Here is a 20,223-nt window from a genome sequence, read left to right as displayed (position 1 = left end):
TTGGTGGGTAGTGCCTGGGCTTGACCAAGTATCAAACATTCATTTTGGATCCTTTATCTATCAAACATCTTAGAATTAATTTCACTTTTTTTCCTTTTTTATTGGTGCACTGTATTCATACATCATAATGGGATAAAAAAAAAAAAACTTTTGTAGACATACATACACACATCGCCCAGTTAGCCCCTACACGATCCCCACCCTGTTCCCTCCCCATCCCTCCTTCCCATGCTTGGCTTAGTGGTTGGCATCTAGTATTATAGCAATTTATCCAAAATTAACAATGGTAATCTCACATAACAGGTTCATTTGTCTGATACCAAGCATTTGATGACTCAAAGATAACATTTCAGTATTTCTTTTTGCTTTCTTTCTTACCAGAGATTATTTTTTTCTTTTTTTTAGGTGAAACTATCATACATTTACTTATTTATTTTTCAGAAAAAATCTATCCTAATATAGAATATGAACTCTAGATACCCAAAACGATCTTGAAAAAGAACAAAGCTAGAAGATGTATATTTTTTGATTCTAAACCATATAAAGCTACAATAACTGAAACAGTGTAGTACTGTTATAAAGGCAGATATATAAACCACTGGAATTAAATAAAAGCCTAGAGATAAATTCTTCCATATATTGTCAAGTTATTTTTGACAAGGTTTCCATGAACATTTGGTGGAGGAAATAATAATCATTTAACTAAATATTGTTGAAAAATAATAATTACGTGAAAAAGAATAAAATTGGACCCTTACCTAATCCCATATACAAATATTAACTCAAAATAGGTAAAAGACCTAAATATAAATCTTAAGACTATAAACTTTTAGAAGAAAATCTGGGTCATAAAACCTCACAGCATTGAAATTGGCAGTGATTTCTTGGATATGATTTCAATGGCACAGGCAACAGAAGGGGTAAACAAACTCCCTAAAAAATAAAAAAAAAATATTGTATATCCAAAGACAATGTAAACAGAGTTAAAATTTACTGACAGAATGGGATAAAATATTTCCAAATGCTATATCTGAAGGTATATTAATATTCCAACTAGACATCCTAAAAATTAGCCACAATAAAAGCAAACAATACAATTTAGAGATAGGTAAAAGACTAACATAAATAATGAATCTCCACAGATATCCAATCTTAGTTGTCTATTGGATGGAAAATCTTGTTTCCCTGGTTCTGGTGTGTGTTACCTAGTTCTTCTTTATAGTTAATCTCTTTGAGTATTTTCTCTAACGCTGGTTTTGAAGACATAAATTCCTTCAGTTTCTGTTTGTCATGGAAGCTTCATATTTCCCCATCTAATTTGATAGAAAGTTTTTGGCTGGAAGTTGTTTTCTTTCAGAGTTTGGAATATGTTACTCCAAGCCCTTCTGGCTCTCGTGACTTGGTTTGGGAAGTCTGGAATGATTCTAATTGGTTTGCCTCTAAATGTCACTTGGTCCTTTGTTTTTGTTGCCTTTAAGATTCTCTGCTTGGCTTCCACATTGGTCATTTTGACAATTATGTGGTGTGGGGATCCTCTTTGATCCTCTCTAAAGCGAGTTCTATAAGTTTCCTGGGCCTGTGTATCGACCACTTGCTCTAAATTTTGAAAATTTTCTGCTATTACTTCCTTGAAGAGATTGTTGATCCCTTTGGTTTCACCTTCTTTTCCCTCTTCTATTCCAATTATTCTTAGGTTAGCTCTCTTAAAATGGGCCCATATTTCTTCAATGTCAGATTCCTGATGTCGGATTTTGTTTTCTAAATTAGAAACTATGAGTTCATTTTTGGAGTGATCATCTTCTAGGAGCGAGATTCTATTCTCCATGTGGTCTAATCGGTTGTTTGTACTTTGAATTGAGGCCTTTATTTCATTGATTGCATCCTTTATCTCTTTTCGACTCTCTCTGAATTCTTTTAGAAAGTCCTCTATTATTTCTAACGTTATTTTCCTGATTTGATCTTCTAAAGATCTCTGAATTTCTGTGTTATCAGGTTCTGATGTTGTGGGCATTCATTGCTCCAGTGTTATTCCTCTTTCCCATGATTTCGGAAGTTTGTGCCTTCTCAGGGTTCTTCCCTTGGGTCACTGTGAATTCATTTAAGGTGCTCTGGATCTCGAGTCTGTGGTATCTCAGTCCCCACTACTCCTTTACTGGGTTGTATCGCAGAGTCTCAGACCCAGGGAGTCAATCAAGGCTGCTTTAGACCATGGGGGGGGGTGCCAGGTTGCATGTTCTCCTATGGTGTAATATCTCTGCCACCGCCACTGCCCCACTGGGTCAAGTCCCTGGGAGTGCCGTACTGGGATTTCTCCTCTAGGGGCCGCAATTTGACTCACTGTTGTTGAGTGTGCCAATGGAGCTGTAGTGGACTCGGTGAATTCGCTGCTGCTGCCGCCGGTGGCAATATGGCGCCGCTTCCACACCCTCGGCCGTGAGGCTGGCATATTTCTTCTCTGGTTTTGAGCTCTGCTCTGGGTCCCTACAGGGTGTGCTGAGCCCAGCCACTGGGAGCTTTAGATGCTCCCTGCGCCAAAAAATCTGCTGACTTCTGCCCGGCTGTTCCGCAGCTGCTCGCCTCAGCTCGCTGTCCGCTGCTCCTCTCTGGAGCCTGGTGCGCTGTTGAGTGTGTTGGTCTGGTGCCATCCAGTGAACTTGCCGCTGCCGTCGGCAATAAGGTGCTGCTGATGCGTCTTCGGCCATGAGGCCAGTGTATCTCCTCTCTGGCTCTGAGCTCCGTTATGAGTTCCCATCCTCTCTGGAGCCTGGTGCTGCAGGAGAAGATGGCGCCCGCACCACTCTGCACCGCGGCTCTGGTCGCAGCACTGCGGTCTGGTTTCTTTCTGGTGTCTTGTTTTTCCAGCCCTCTTTTTCTATGTCCCTTGTATTACATTTTTTGTTTCTCTGCTGATGGTGCTTTCTGGCTATGAAAGGCACTGATTTTGTGGTAATAGAGATTGGTTGTTACGAGCCCCGCTTTTCTCTGTCGCCATCTTCCCAGAAGTCCTTAATTTCACTTTTATAAAAATTCTTGAAACAGTGGCCTCGTATCTGAAGCCCACTTCTCATCTTGTCACATAACAAATACATTTTACTAAAACCCAATATATACTAGGCCCAGGGAAATAGAGATGAAGCCATGCCTATGACATGGAGCACCCCAGGAGTGGGCAGATGTTCAAGAAGACACATTTTTCAGGTTAAGTATACAGGTTACTTGTATGGGAGAGCACCGAAGCCATTTGCATTAAGGCAGGGACTCAGCAGGTGGTGAGGAGGGGGTTTTCTTGGTGGGTTGGAGAGGCAAGGCAGGCAGGAATGAGGTCACAGGTTTGACAGCATGTGGTCCTCTCTAACTTCACTGCCAGCTATTCTCCCATTTCCGCTGCCAATGAACCTTGTCCAGCACACAGAAATAGGACATTAACTCCTGTTTCCAGGCCCTTTGCTCTTGCTGATGCCTCTGCCAGAAATATTCATCATGTCTAGATCCTTTTTTATCATTTGGTCATGGTAAATATTTATCACTATACAGTTTTCAAAATCCACAGAAATGTACAACATTGAGAGTGAATCTTATATGAATTATGAACTGTCACAAATATACCACACTAATACAAGATATGATGTTAAAAATAGAAAAAACTGTGGGGGGTTTGGTTAAGGAGGTTTATGGGAGTTCTACTTTCTATAAATCTAAAACTGCTCTAAAAATTAAAAGCTATTCATTTATTTTTCTTTTGGCACCGGGTATTGAACCCAGGAGTATTCTACCTCCAACAACCTATACTCCTGACCCTTTTGATTTTTTTTTAATTCTGAAACGGGGGGGGGGGGGTGGAGGCACCAACGAACCACAGGGTGAGCAGGGCGCATGCGCAATAGGGCTTGACGGCGCACAGAGGGAAAATACGTGAGAAAGCGGCGGGAGAAGATGGCGGTGCTGGGGCAGAGTTTGCAATCTTTCTGATTAGGCTAGTCAAGTAACTATTCGGGTCATGGTGTCAAACTCAACTAAGTCCTTCCTGGCAGATGCCGGCTATGGCAAACAGGAACTGGATGCTAATTCTGCTCTTATGGAATTGGACAAAGGTCTGAGATCTGGCAAACTTGGTGAACAGTGTGAAGCAGTTGTTCAATTTCCAAGGTTCTTTCAGAAATATCCATTTCCTATTCTCATCAATTCTGCATTCCTAAAGTTAGCTGATGTTTTCAGAGTTGGAAATAATTTTCTGAGGCTGTGTGTTCTTAAAGTTACCCAACAAAGTGAGAAGCATTTGGAGAAGATTCTAAATGTGGATGAATTTGTGAAGAGAATTTTTTCTGTGATTCATAGTAATGATCCTGTGGCAAGAGCCATCACGCTCCGGATGTTGGGCAGTCTGGCATCAATAATTCCTGAGAGGAAGAATGCTCATCACAGTATTCATCAGAGTTTGGATTCACATGATAATGTAGAAGTTGAAGCTGCCGTTTTTGCTGCTGCTAACTTTTCTGCACAGTCAAAGGATTTTGCAGTAGGAATCTGTAACAAAATCAGTGAAATGATTCAAGGTTTAGCTACGCCAGTAGACTTGAAGCTGAAGTTGATCCCCATCCTGGCTTCCAGTGCTCGTCAGCTTTTACAACAGCTGGTCACATCCTATCCTTCCACCAAAATGGTGATTGTTTTGTTGCATACTTTTACTCTGCTTGCAGCTTCATCTTTGGGCTACACCTAAGCAGATCCAGCTTCTGTTGCAATAATTGAAGAATGATCCCAGGAAAGCAGTAAAGAAACTTGCTATTCAAGATCTGAAATTGCTTGCCAGTAAAACACCACATACATGGAGTAGGGAAAATATCCAGGTACTCTGTGAATGTGCCCTCCAGACTCCTTATGATAGCTTAAAATTAGGGATGTTACCTGTCCTTTCCACACTATTAGGGACCACTCCAGGAAATATAGGTTCTTCCCCAGATCCTCTGATTTAGTCAAATTAGCCCAGGAATGCTGTTATCATAATAACAGGGGCATTGCCGCTCATGGAGTGAGAGTCCTAACTAATATAACAGTCTCCTGTCAAGAAAAGGATCTTTTGGCACTGGAGCAAGATGCTGTCTTTGGCCTGGAATCCCTTTTGGTGCTTTGTACTCAAGATGATAGCCCAGGTACTCAAGCCACTTTAAAGATAGTTCTAAATTGTATGGTGAAGTTGCCCAAGGGCAGGCCCCATCTTAGCCAGTCGGTGGTTGAGACCTTGCTGACGCAGTTGCACAGTGCTCAAGATGCTGCCCGGATCCTGACGTGCCATTGCCTGGCAGCCATTGCCATGCAGCTGCCGGTGCTGGGCGATGGGATGCTTGGTGACCTCATGGAGCTCTACAAGGTGACTGGACAATCAGCCACAAACAAGCAACAGGAGCTTCTGGTGAGTTTGGCTACTGTGATTTTTGTAGCCAGCCAGAAAGCCTTATCTGCTAAAGTAAAGGCAATCATTAAACGGCAGCTTGAAAGTGTCTCCAATGGATGGACTGTGTACCGTATCGCCAGACAGGCTTCTAGAATGGCTAATCATGACATGGCCAGAGAGCTGTATCAGAGTTTGCTGACTCAGGTTGCCTCAGAACACTTCTACTTCTGGCTGAATAGTTTGAAGGAATTCTCACATGCAGAACAGTGTCTCACTGGGTTGCAGAAGGAGAATTACAGTTCAGCACTTTCTTGCATTGCTGAGTCTTTAAAATTCTACCACAAAGGGATTGCTTCCTTAACAAAACTACACCAAAGGTTGAATGCTACTGTCGCGCATGCTTAGGAAGACTGGACAACATTCAGAGTGGAAAAAGAGCTTGGAAAAGATTTTAAATGGTGGAGGCAGTGGCAATGGCAGTAACCAGTACTCAGGGGAGGCAGAGATCTGATACATTACACCTGGAACTTTTGAAGTAATGACCCCAGAGGCAGAATGCTACCACCACCATGCACCCTCGAGAATGTACGACAAATAGTTGGGCAAAGAGGGTGCTCGGATTAGAGCCTGCCGAGGGGTGTGGCCAGAGACGGACACAGCAAAGCTGGGATCAGAGTCTGCCGTGTGGCAAGGCCAGTGCTGGGACCTCCGAGGCCGGGATCAGAGCCTGCTGAGGGGTTAGGCCGGTGCCGGGGCCACTGGCCGGCATCAGAGCCTTCTGAGAGGCAAGGCCGCTATTGAGGCCTCTGAGGCCGGGATAGGAGCCTGCCGAGGTGTTAGGCCGGTGCCGGGGCCAGCAAGGCCGGGATCGGAGCCTGCCAAGGGGTTAGGTCGGTGCTGGGGCCAGCGAGGCCGGGACCAGAGCCTGCCACGAGGCAAGGCCGGTGATGGGGGCCCCCGAGGCCAGGATCAGAGCCTGCTGAGGGGTTAGGCCGGTGCCGGGGCCACTGGCCCGCATCAGAGCCTTCCGTGAGGCAAGGCCGCTACTGAGGCCTCCGAGGCCGGGATTGGAGCCTGCCGAGAGGTTAGGCCGATGCCGGGGCCATCGGCTAACATCAGAGCCTGCCGTGAGGAAGGCCGATGTTGGGGCCTCCAAGGCCGGGATAAGAGCCTGCCGAAGGGTTAGGCTAGTGCTGGGGCCAATGGCCGGCATCGGAGCCTTCCGTGAGGCAAGGCCATTACTGAGGCCTCCGAGGCCAAGATCGGAGCCTGCCGAGGGGTTAGGCCGGTGCTGGGGCCAGCGAGGCCGGGATCGGAGCCTGCCGCGAGGCAAGGCCGGTGCTGGGGCCTCCGAGGCTGGGATCAGAGCCTGCTGAGAGTTCAGGCCGGTGCCAGGGCCAGCGTGGCTGGGATCGGAGCCTGCCATGAGTCAAGGCTGGGGCCAGGGCCAACGAAGCCGGGAATGGAGCCTGCCGCGAGGCAAGGCCGATGCTGAGGCCTCTGCGGCCAAGATCAGAGCCTGCTGAGGGGTTAGGCCGGTGCCGGGGCTACTGGCCGGCATCGGAGCCTTCCGTGAGGCAAGGCCGCTACTCAGGCCTCCAAGGCCTGGATCGGAGCCTGCTGAGGGGTTAGGCCGATGCCAGGACCATCGGCTAACATCGGAGCCTGCCGTGAGGCAAGGCCGGTGCTGGGACCTCCGAGGCCGGGATTGGAGCCAGCTGAGGGGTTAGGCTAGTGTCGGGGCCAGCGAGGCCAGAACCAGGGCCTTCCGTGAGGCAAGACCACTGCTTGAGCCAGTGAGGTCTGGATCAGTCTACTGGGTAGCCAGGCCACAACTGGGGCTGTCAAGAGTGGGATTGGTATTTGCAACGCAGCATGCACAGAGAAATATCGCAGAAAATAAAAACCAGATGCTTCCCCTAATCAGCAATAACTAGGAGGAAAGGGGAAACAGAAAGTGGTCGAGCTATAGAAAGGGCCCTATAGCGAAGCAATTAAGGTGACCAATCAGAGGGTATGGAATAGTGGAGGATGGAGCCTCTTTAAAAAGCAGGAGGTACATAAACACATGTATCAAAGTTAATCACCAAATAAGCATAGGATTGAGGGGGGGGAGGGAATGGGATGGGGACTGGATGAGGGCTAATTGGATGATGTGTGCTTGTATATCCTCTCAAGTCTTATATTCCAATGTGATGTATGATTACAATGCACCAATAAAAATAAATTTTAAAAAAAGCAATATTTGTATGGCAAAAAAAACCCAAAACAGTATCATTTATATTAAAATAAATAAATAAATAAATTCTGAAACAGAGTCTCACTAAGTTGTTGAGGGCCTTGCTAAGTTGATAAGGCTGTTTTGAACCTGTGATCTTCTTTCTCAGCATCCCAAGTAATAAGATAAGGGGCATGTGCCATCATGCCTGGCCAAAAGCTATTTTTTTTTTTAAAGAAACAAGCACAACCTCCCATGTCCACGGGAGCTTCAAAGTACCTGCCTCTATGCTGCAAGCAGCAGTGGGAAGCAATGGAGGATCCTGTGGACCAGAGAACAAAGGCTATGTGTGTTTACACAAACATGCGGACCCATGAAGGCTCTCACCTGCTCTAGCAGCCAGAAAAGTTGCAGCCCCTATGACATACTCACACTGTCCTTCAGATAAAAGAATGATGAAGGAAGAAAAGGGCCAGATAAAAGTAGAGAGGAACACAAAACTGAGATATCTTGAAAATCTCAGACATTGTGTCACTATATTTCTTTCCTTTTGTACAACATGTAAACAACAGAAAGAAACTTTGTGAAGTTAGAAACTGATGTACATCTCCTAATAAAACTTAAGGAAAACGAATTTTACCTAAAAATGAACAATAGTAAACTATCGTGGTAAAATTTTATTTCAATTCATAATAAAAAATATATAGTACATAAAAATATAATTTAAAAGAGCTGGGCGTGGTGGCGCAGGCTTGTAATCCCTGCACTTGGGAGGCAGAGACAGGAAGATCGCGCAGGTTCAAAGCTAGCTGCGCTGGCTTAAGAGACCCTGTTTCCAAATAAAAATACAAAATAGGTCTGGGAGTGTAGCCCAGAGAAGGGTTTCCAGTAACCCCAGTGAGGAGATAGAAAGGAAATAGGCAGACAGAGAAAAGGCCTTGGTAGAAAAAAGTTAATTTCCTGAGTTTCCTGAGGGGCGACAAATACCTGAAATTCCAAAGGCTCAGAGATAAGAAGGACCAGAGCTTCACAAAAGCCATCTGTTTACTAATCTACAAACCCACTGAACAAGTCTGGCACTGCTGAAAGGAGATTCTTCAAGGACTTGCAAATACCCTATGCAAATCCTGAGAGCTGCTTCTCAGAATTCCCAAAGTCACACTAACCAAAAGAGGTCAGGCCTTTGCCCTAGTCGGATGGCAAATTGGGGCTTTTCCCTCTCGGGACCCCCTCCCCTTTTGGGGAGCTGTTCTCTCTCTCGCAGGTGTTGGCCCTGAGAAGGCGGAGTGAATCTGAGGGCACATGGCTTGGGCTACTCTCGAGTAGTGACCTGAAGGCCTCTGCTGGACATCAAGGCTGACCAGGGCCTCTAGGGGTGACCTGCACCTCTTTTCTGGCAGATCACGTGGACTCTGGGAGAAAGTAGTTTGTAATTGATGGCACTTGGCTCGGGCGACACTTGGGTAGTGACCTGGACAACAGAGACCCGACAGCCCCTTTGGGGTGTTCAGCCACTTTTCTCTATTCCCTTCTGGCAGATTGCGCAGACTCTGGAAGAAAGCAGCCTGCACCTGAAGGCAATTCTGCTTGGGCTACTCTCAAGTATTGCCCTGAAGGCAGCTGCTGGACCCAGAGTTCCAGCCCCTTTGGGGTGTTCAGCCACCCTCCCCCCATTTCCTGCTGCTTCCAATAAACCTTTTACTACCCTTCCTGAGGTCTGCGGGTGTCATTCTTCACTCACCGTAGACAAGAACCCTGTAAGGAAATGCCGAGTTTCTTCTCAAGAAACTCCGTTTCATCTATGATAAAACTCCAGGTTTCTTCTCAGGAAACCCCCGTTTCATCTGGGGGGGCTCAGAAGAAACCCCCGTTTTACCAGTACCACCAAAAATAAAAAATTAAATAAAATAAAAAGCAGAATGACAGCTACCCCCCCAATCTCTATTTTATTATTTATTTACTTATTGCAGTACTGAGGATTAAATCCAGGGGCATTCTATCTCCAAGCTACATCCCCAGCTCTATTTTTTATTCTTTATCTTTTGAAATGGGGTCTTACTAAATTGTGGAGGGCCTCACTAATTTGATGAGGCTGGTCTCTCACCTGCAATTTTCCTTTCATAGCCTCCCATGTATTGGGATTACAGGTGTGTGCCACAATGCCCGGTTTGAAGACAACTTAACTTTTAGCAAATTTCTACTTACATTTAAAATTTTTTCCTCACAGGAATCATCATGGGTATTTGAAAAAGGACTCTCATGTAATCATTACAATTATTTTAATAGCCTCCATATAAAAACTTCTGAAAATATAACTAAAATAATTCCTCAACTGTCATCCATTTAACCAATTTGATTTTGGTTTAATATATAAACCAGAGCTCTAAAACAAGGTACCTTTTAAGAACCCATTCTTATTATCAGATTAATGGGAGAATATTATTCTTTTTTTTTTTTTTTTTTTTTTTTTTTTGCAGTACTAAGGATAGAACCCAGGGACATTTTACCTACGACCTACACCCCAAGCCCTATTTTTTATTCTTTATTTTGAAATAGGGTCTCACTGAGTTGCAAAGGGCCTCACTAAGTAGCCGAGGCTGTCCACAAACGACGATCCTCCTGTCTTAGCCTCCCAAATACTGAGATTAAAGTGTGTGCCACCACACCCGGCTTGGGAGAATATTATTCTAAATTACAATTACAAGATTTTGCTGCATAAAAATATATTCATTAAGATGATCATTAATCAATAGTCAAAAGGATCTTAATAAAACTTACTTTAATGTATCCAACTGTTGGTAGACTTTGGTTGGATAATTTCCTTGGCATGTCCATTTCTGGATTAATATGGTGTCGGTCAGGACAAATCCTTTTATCCCTGAAAAGAAAATGACTACTGTTTTTGTGGTAGTGGCAGCTGTAGGTGGAACCCAGGGCCTTGTACAGGCTAGTCAAATGTTCAACCACTGAGTTTACAGTCCCCAGCCTGTGGAATGATTAGATTTTTTTTGGTGCTGGGGATTGAAAACAGGGTCATTCTAACACTGAGTTGTAGCCTCAACATTTAAAAAAAAATTAATCAGCCAGGCATGGTGGCGCACACTTGTAATCCCCGCACTTGGGAGGCTGAGACAGGAGGACCGCACAGGTTCGAAGCCAGCCTCAGCTACTTAGTGAGGCTCTCAGCAACATAGTGAGACCCTGTTTCCAAATAAAATATAAAATAGGTATGGTAGTATAGCCCAAAGTAGAAAGCCCCTGCATTAAACCCAGTACCACCAAAAAAAAAAAAAGTTAATTTATATATTTGTTTATTTTTATTTTTTGTGGCACCTATGGAATTGAACCCAGGGGATTCTACCTCCACGCTATATCCCCATCTCTTTTTACTTTATTTTGAAACAGGGTGTTATTAGGTTGCTGAGAACCTCACTGAGTTGCTGCAATCCTCCTGACTCAAACCTGCAATCCTCTTGACTCAGCCTTTTAAGTGTAAGAATTACAGGCATGTACTACCATGCCTGGCTATAAAGTCATAATAAACTCAGTAACAGTTAACATGAAATTTAAAATACTCATAAGAAAATTAATCTATAACTAAAACTAGAGAATTTTTATTTCAAATACAAGTAAAGTAAACATATTAAATACTTCAAATGAAGCTGGGCATGGTAGTGAATGCTTGTATTCCCAGTACTTGAGAGGCTGAGACCAGAGGATCCCAGATCCCAGGTTTGTGGCCAGCCCCAGCTACTTAGTGAGTCTCTCTGAAACTTAGTGAGAACCTGTTTCAAAATAAAAAAATAAAAAAAAAACAGGGCCCAAGCTGGGCATGGTGGCGTATGCTTGTAACCCCCGTGTTTGGGAGGCTGAGACAGGAAGATCACACAGGTTCGAAGCCAGCCTCAGCTGGCTTAAGAGACCCTGTTTTCAAATAAAATATAAAATATGTCTAGGAATATAGCCCAGAGGTAGAAGGCCCCTGGGTTCCATCCCTAGTACCACCAAAAAATAAAAAAAAAAAAAAAAAAAACAGGGCTGAGGGTGTAGCTCAAAGGTAGAATGTCCCTGGGATCAATCCCCACTATTGGAAAAAAAAAAAAAAACACAACTTCTGATGACACTAATATATAAATAAGTAGAGGCCGGGTATGGTGGTGCATGATTGTAATCCCAGCATTTGGGAGGCTGAAACAGGAGAATCACAGTTCATAGACAGCCTCAGCTACTTAGTGAGGCCCTTTGCAACTCAGCAAGACCCTGTTTCAAAATAAAGAATAAAAATAGGGCTAGGGGTGTAACTTGGAGGTAGAACGCCCCTGGGTTTCACCATCACTACCACAAACAAGTAGAAGCGTTCTAAAATTTAATTAACACTGAATAAATGTAAAGAAACAAGTTATTTCTTTTCTTTTTTTTTTTTTTTTTGCTGTTGTGACAGTGGAGATTAAAGTCAGGTACATTCTACCTCTGAGCTACACCCCCAAAACATCTTCTTTTATTTTAAAATAGGGTCAGCCAGGAATGGTGGCACACACTTATAATCCTAGTGCTTGGGAGGCTGAGACAGGAGGATCACAGGTTCGAAGCCAGCCTCAGCTACTTAGTGAGGCTCTCAGCAACTTAGTAATACCCTGTTTCCAAATAAAGTATAAAACAGGTCTGGGAGTATAGCCCGGAGACAGAAAAGCCCCTGGGTTCCACCCCCAGTACTATAAAAGTAAATAAATAAACAAACAAACAAACAAATAAAAAAACAGGGTCTTTCTCTAGGTTGCTAAGAGTTTTGCTGAATTGCTGAGGCTGGTTTCAAACCTACGATCCTCCTTTCTCAGCCTCCCAAGTACTGGGATTACAGGGATGTGTCACCACACCTGGCTCCTGGTTATTCTTAAATGCATTACATAAATGGAAAAGTTTTAATTCAAAAACTCAGAAATATCACCATAATTCACAAGAAAAGCCAATTAACCTCTAACCATTCCTTAACTATAACGTTACCTCCAAACTGAGAAATAGTTGATGTTTCAGGAGTTTGTTTTAATTTTTGTTTTTGTACTGGGGACTGCACACAGGGGTGTTCTACCTCTGAATTATATTTCCAGTCCTTTTTATTTTTTACTTTGAAATAGCATCTCATTAAGTTCCTGAAGCTGGCCCCAAACCTACCATCCTCCTGTCTCAGCCTCTCAAATACTGGGATTTTAAGGCAGCTGCTGCCATGCCTGGATTAAGGTTTAGTTTTAAAAGTCAACATCCCCGCCAGGTATGGTGGCGCACGCTTGTAATCCCTGCACTTGGGAGGCTGAGACAGGAGGATCACACAGGTTCAAACCAGCCTCAGCTACTTGGTGAGTCTCTCAGCAACTTAGTGAGACCCTGTTTCCAAATGAAATATAAAACAAGTCTGGGATTATAGCCCAGAGGTAGAAAGTGCCTGGGTTCCACCCCCAGTACCACCAAAAAAATAAAAATAAAGAGTCAATATCCTATTTAAAGACATTTTGAATGAGAATTGTTAATAAGCTCTTTAATATGCCATAATTTAAGCACATTAAAGGCAATAGTTATCTTAAGATTCTATACAATCCAGTGAATACATCATCAGACACCTGTGCCCAGTACCCCTTACCCAATACTGGCATCATGTCCGGAGGTCCCCCATGACTGCTAAGCTGCATACCCTCCCTATAGAATCAGGTAGTCCCTATAAAAATTCCAGTAGGATGTTGGAGAAATTGATAGGCTTATTCTATAATGTATAAGGAGATGCAACAGATTTGAAATAGCTGAAGCAACCTTGAATAGGATCAATGTTGGAGCACTTATATGCCAGATCCCAAGATTCATTATAGAGCTATAGCATTTAAAGCACAGTGTTTGAGACAAATGAACCAATGTAACAGAGTAGAGTCCAAACACAGACAATATATACCATCACCTGGTTTATGTCAAAGGACTATTCAGTGAGACTAGAACCATGTTTTCGATAACAATGCTGGAAGAGGTGATTTCCATATGGAAAAAGACAAATATGCTCCATACCTCACACCTTGCATGCAAATATAACACAGATTTGAGAGACGGTCAGCACTAAAAAAATTTCAGATTTCAGGACTATAGATGCTCAATTCATATCGGAAAATGCACTTATATTTAGAATATATAAACATCACTCCCACAAACCAGTAAGAAAAAGCCAAATGCTCCATTTTTTAATGGGAAAAAGACATGAATAGGTACTTCAAAAAACAAATAGGGTTAAATGTCCCACATATGACAAAATGTTCAACATCATTAATCCTTATTAGAAAACAAACTAAAATCACAAGGGCTCAATCACTACATCCCTCCAATGAATACTAAGCATTGGTGAGGATGTGGATCAACTCAGATTTCTCTCATCACTACTGACAAGATCATAAAATTGGCAACCACTTTGGAAGGGTTAAAATATGCGCATCCCTTGATTTAGCAATCCTTAAGAAAAGTGGATGCATTTTCTCACAAAAAGCTACATATACGTGCATTCAGAGCAGCTTTGTACATAATAGCCTCCCAAAAGAAACAGCCCACAGACCTGCCAATAAGAGAAGGGAGAGCCAAGCATGGTGGTGCAGGATTATAATCCCAGCATTCGGGAGGCAGAGACCAGAGGATAATGGCTTGTGGACAGCCTCAGCTACTTACTGAGGCCCTTCACAACTCTGCGAGACCCTGTTTCAAAAAATAAAAAGAATAAAAAACAGGACTGGGGGTGTAGCTCCAAGGTAGAAAGACTCTGGGTTCCATCCCCAGTACTGAAAAAAAAAAGAAAGAAAAAGAAAAAGAAAAAAAAGGAGAGAGAAAGAGAGAAGAGAGAACATAAGCTGTATAGTGGAATGATGAGCCACAAAATAAAGACTGGATACACACAGCAATAAAGATGAATGTATGGAAATAACATGTAAGGAAATAACACATTTAACCCTGTTAATACCTAAATTAATATGTGATAATGATTGAAGCCAGGGGCATTCTACCTCTGAGATATTCTCTAGCCCTATTTTATTTTTTATTTTAAAACAGGATCTCTAGGCTGGCCTTAAACCTTCAATCCTTCTGTCTCAGCCTCCCAAGTACTGAAATTACAAGTCTACACCACCATGCCCAACTTACTTTTGTGTGTGTGTGTGGTACTAAAGGTGGAACCCTGGGGCTTTTCTACCTCAGGGCTATACTCCCAGACCTATTTTATACCTTATTTGGAAACAGGGTCTCACTAAGTTGCTGAGAGCCTCACTAAGTAGCTGAGGCTGGCTTCAAACCTGTGCAATCCTCCTGTCTTGGCCTTTCGAAGCGCTGGGATTACAAGCGTGTGCCACCATGCCCAGCCAACTTACTTTTTTTTTTTTAAAAAAAGAGCAAAATCTTGTCAATGTTGACAGCTACAGAAGGGTGGCTACTTCTGCAGGAGGGCACATCAGGAGGAGCATGAGCTCTCTCAGAGCCAGGGGTAGTTTAAATGGGTGCACAGATACATGACCATGCATCAAGATCAAGCGTAGACTTACCATGTGTCTCATGTGTCTAGTTAACTGTATGTTATTCTTCAATTAAAAAAAAAACACCAGCTTACTTGCAAAACCCAAAAGCCTTAAGGCATGAACAAAGAGGTCTTCTGGCTTTCTTTTCTTCTTTGGCTTCCAGAACCCCGGCTGTAAACTCATACAGCTCCGACGGGATTTTGGCATCTGCTCTCTCCAAGTAGCGCAGGACACCAGCTGCATGGCTTGCGTTTTTCTCCGTCAGCAATAAGACAGATTTGGTTTTCCTATCTCCCTGCTCTGCAGGAGAACCCTTAAAATTGGAACAAGGGAAGATCATTCACACCAGTCTCAATAAAACTTTGTGGGCTCTGAATTTCTCATTACACATGACAGTGGAACATTGAAGACAATAAAAATTTATCAAACCTGTTCAAATAAGCTCTGAAAGTGGTCAGACAGGCAGTACAGACGTCCACCAAATATTTTTGGCGAGGAAGGGAAGCTGAAGTGAATCACACATGTGGCATCAGTAATGGCCAAGAGAGGTATGCAGTCATCGGTTAAGGCTGGGGAGAAGGATTCCAATGATTCCCCATCAGCTGGAGCTATGCACTTATTTTAATAGGTAGTCTCAGTAACCATCCTGCAGTGCATTTCTGCACTGCACTGTACTTTGTTTTTTGCTGTGCTAGCTCAGGGCCTCAATGCTATGTAAACACTCTACCATTAAGCTATACCCCCAACCCTGTATTTTACTTTTTAGGTGCAAAGAAACATCTTTCCCATTTCCCCCCCAAAATGCCACAACCCAGTGATTAAATTCCAGAGAAAAGTGTCCTCCTTTTCAGCTTGAAAAGTGCATTTTTTATTACAAACCCACTTATTTTACAATTTATCCTTATTATACATTTGACACACACACACACACACACACACACACACACACACACACACACATATATATTATATTGGTACTAGGGATTGAATCCAAGGACATTCTACCTCTGAGCTATACCCCCAGTCCTTTTTACTATTTACAAACAGAATATCACTAAGTTTCTGAGTCTCACTTAGGCTGGCCTTAAACTTGCCATCCTCCTGTCTCAGCCTCCAAGTACTGGAATCACAGATATGCACCATCATGCCCGGCTGACTTTTATATTTCTAATATTAACCATAGCCATTTGTGACTATGTTTCATTATAGGCACAAATGAATATGTATAACTAGATATAGATTTTATACATGAGGCAGTGATCCTCTAGCAGAACTCTAAGGAAAGTATTCAGACTAAGGGTTGTTGTCTACTGACCCTTAGGTCAGTCCCAGGACACCCAGATTCGACTTGACAGAATACTCTTTTTGTGTGTGTGTGTGGTACTGAGGATGGAACCCAGGGGCATTCTACGTCTGAGCTACACCCTCCGGCCCTATTTTTAATTCTTTAATTTGAAACAGGGTCTCACTAAGTTGCGGAGGGCCCCATTATGTAGCTGAGGCTGACCATGAACTTGCAATCCTATCTCAGTCTCCTAAGTACTGGGATTACAAGCGTGCACCACCACGCCCAGCTTTTTTTTTTTTTTTCTAAGTACTTGGGATCAAACCAGGGATGCTCTACCATTGAGCTACAACTCAATCCCATTTCACTTTTTTTAAAAGCTTTGAGATAGGGTCTTACTAAGTTGCCCTCAAACATTCAATCCACCTGCCTCAGCTTCCTAAGTCACTGGAATTACAGGTGTGAGCTACCATGCCCAGCCAAAAGAACATCATATAGGTTAATCTTCATTCTGAAATTAATATTACTAATAAACTGAGTAAATCTGGGAAATGAGAAATCTATAGTTAAAATATATAAATTAAGATTTCTGTAATCTCAGCCTTATCTAAATATAAGTAGAAATGAACACTTACCTAATACAATGTGAGAGCCAGAACTTATCATCTTCTTCCAATGTTCTAACACATTTTTTAAGTTAAAAACCCTTTCTTTATGCATTTTCAAGCAAAATAATGAATTGCTTTCTACGACCTAAAAGTAAAACCAAAGAGGTTAGTTTCAGAGCTTGAAGCCAACTGTCCCATTAATAACAATGCAAAGGAGCGTGTGTGTGTGTGTGTGTGTGTGTGTGTGTGTGTGTGTGTGTGTGTTCGTTCCTGGAAGTTGGATTTGGAGATGTTCTACCTCCAAGCTATACCTCAGCCCTTTTGTGTGTATGTGTGGTACTGAAGATTGAACCCAGGGGCATTCTACCTCCGAGCTATATACCCCCAGCCCTATTTTAATTCTTACTTGGAAAAAGTGTTTCTAGGCTGATAAAAGTCTCACTACTTGCTGAGGCTGTCCTCAAACCTGTGATCCTGCTGTCTCAGCCTTCCAAGTGCTGGGATTTATAGGCATGGGCCACAACGTCTGGCTTTCCTGAACCCTGTTTTTGCCTTTTTTTTTTTTTTTTTTGGCAGTACTGGAGTTGGAACCTTGGGGGCATTCTACCTTCAAGTTATATACCCAGCCCTATTTTTTATTCTTTATTTTGAAACAGGGTCTCACTAAGTTGCAGAAAGCCTCACTAGCTAGCTGAAGCTGTCCCTGAGCCAAGATCCTCCTGTCTCAGCCTCCCAAGTACTGGGATAACAAGGATCAACACCACCAGAATCAGCCTATTTTTTGCTATTTTATTTTTTATTTGGAAACACTAAGTTACTGTGCGCTGGCCTCAAACCTGCGATCCTCAGGTCTCAGCCTTTCAAGTGCTGAGATTACAGGCGTGGGCCACCATACTTGAGCACAACTTTTGCAAAAATCACTATTTCAGAAGCTGCCCTCTCACCAGAGGCTACAGACAGAAGAGAGAGGTCAGGCTGGCTTTAGTCCAGATTGTTTGGGAAAGAGGACATGCAAAGCTGGCCGGCTTCTTGAAAAAAGTACATTTCTAAGCGGAGCCTGGTTGCCAGCTCCCGCAGCCGGGAAGAAACCCAAAGATGGAGAGCTAAAGGTCCTCGGGGCAGACCCTAGTGTTCAGGGTCTCCAGCGCCCTGCTCCTGCGGCCGCCGTCCCCGGCCCAGCCTGGCGCTACGGCAACCCCGGTGCGGGAAAAGCATATAGATTTTTATAAGTAATTTGGTAGGTTGTTTTTGAAACAGTTGGCTTTGAGGCTGCTGACTTTAGGCAGCTATGATAAACTTAAGTAGTTAAACTGATGTTTTGTTTTAATACTGATTTATATATAGATATTTATAGAAAACAGAAACAGGAAATTATTTTAATTTTATTGTAAACCTTTTGAATAATTTTTAATATAATCACTTTATCACATGCAATATTTTTATAAACTTAATCTTATACAGTCATTTTTAATATGCTCAGACCTTCTGCAATTTGTTTTTAGCCTTCTGATAATATTTTATTTTTTTCCATTTGGGACAATCTTAGAATAAACTTTTTTTATCACATAAGACACTTTTTTGTCTTTTTATCAAAATTTTTATAACTATATACCTTCTTTACATCTTTTTTTATCCCTACATACTGTTTTTGTTATAATTTTTTTGAATTTATATTTTGAAATAATTTTGTACATTTTAACAAAATAAGAAACAAATTAACATTACCAATTTAAGTTTTATACTGGCTTGGATTTTAAAGAGTTACAGTTTTTGTGGGTTTTTTTTTTTGATGTTTACATTTTAGTCAGAACTGACTGAAATAGCAATGTTTTAAACAACCTTGAACAGCAAAGTTTGGAATTTAACTGTGATTTTGTTTATTTTATTGTTGAGACACCCCAAATATTTCATTAAAAGCTGATTAATGGGAGCTGGAGTCCCAGAAACACAATAGAATATATTTGTTGAAATGTATTTTATTTTTTATACTAAACATTGTAGCCAGGTTGTAAAATCTATTAATATATCCATCAAGGTTTTTTGTACATTGACCCATTTTTATATTAGACTACATATACTGATAACTATAACTAATTTTATGCAAGCTAACAGTATTGACAAAAATCAGATAGCCTTAGATTTTATAATTTTAGAGAACAACATTAATAAAAATAAACTTGTTACCTGACATGATTTTTTTGTACAATAATGAGACATTTATTCAGTTAGGAGAAACAGATGCTAACCAGGTCTTAATGCTGACTTTTTGAATTAAGATGATAAAAAATGTTATTGGTTAGCTCTCATATAATATAAAACTCACACATTTTTAATTTTTAACTTTTTATTTTTGAAATTTTTAGCACATTTAGATGACTCTAGATATATAATATATTTAGTTTTCAGATGTAAATATAGCTATGATTATAGGTATACATTTTATATTTGGATGTTGATGTTTAGCTTCTTATTTAGACACAATTTGTTTATTTATATTTATCTACTAACTTATCTCTTTTAATAATTAGCCAATAGATTAAACTATCATTTTAATAAAATAAATTTTTAGAATGACATTACAATTTAAACATCTATTATCAGGAAGCCAATGATAGTTGTCTTAGTTTGAAGAACACAAAAATGTGTTGTTTTTAGTGACAATTTTGAAATTTTTAACAAACTTAAACCTTTAAAATTTTAAGCCACATGAACTAATATGAAATAAGAATAAACTTTTATACATAGGCAAGACAATAAAATCCTTTTTTTTTTTTTTTGCCTTTAAGCTGATAACTAAGAGCTGCAGCCAGTGTTGGCCTTGGTCAGCTAAAAATTGGCTGTTATTTTAGCCGACTCCAAATGTTAAAACACAAAACACTGTTATTTAGAGGAAGTATTATATTTTTTATAATAGTTTAGGCTAAAGTTAAAAGATAAAAAGCAAGCTGTATTAATCTAATTTTAATCATCAATTATATAAAAAGAGCTTTATTTCACAATTTTTATATTTTAAAGATCTATTTTTTGTATATTTTGTCTTTATAAACTGAGCTTTTGACATAAAAACTACTTTTAGCAGATGAAAAAAGGCTAAAACTCACCAAGGACACAGGTGGACAGTATATGTCCCAAACTTCAAAGCGGGAATGTGCCATGTAACCCCTGACTTTGCCAGCCAATTAACATGTTTTATC

The 20,223-nt window shown here is 41.5% G+C and overlaps 1 protein-coding gene and 1 pseudogene across 2 annotated transcripts in view; one reads left to right on the top strand and one right to left on the bottom strand.

The window, feature by feature from the left end:
* The window catches only part of LOC308268414 (putative ATP-dependent RNA helicase TDRD12), a gene marked incomplete at both ends in the record, with an annotated part of 178,135 nt that overhangs the window by 11,760 nt on the left and 146,152 nt on the right, over positions 1-20,223 (bottom strand). The window contains 4 exons of the mRNA XM_080703547.1: positions 10,389-10,488; positions 15,229-15,449; positions 15,566-15,705; positions 17,057-17,174. Of these exons, the coding sequence (XP_080559673.1) occupies positions 10,389-10,488; positions 15,229-15,449; positions 15,566-15,705; positions 17,057-17,174 (579 nt within the window). The remainder of the gene's footprint in view (positions 1-10,388; positions 10,489-15,228; positions 15,450-15,565; positions 15,706-17,056; positions 17,175-20,223) is intronic.
* Positions 3,998-5,797, top strand: LOC308267873 (integrator complex subunit 7-like; annotated as a pseudogene). Its single transcript has one exon. The product of its transcript is annotated as an integrator complex subunit 7-like (transcript).

Source organism: Muscardinus avellanarius, assembly GCF_963383645.1.
Source record: "Muscardinus avellanarius genome assembly, chromosome: 10".
Classification (NCBI taxonomy): Eukaryota; Metazoa; Chordata; class Mammalia; order Rodentia; family Gliridae; genus Muscardinus; species Muscardinus avellanarius.
The sequence above is the reverse complement of the archived record's forward strand: the minus strand, read 5'-3'. Positions and strand labels throughout refer to the sequence as shown.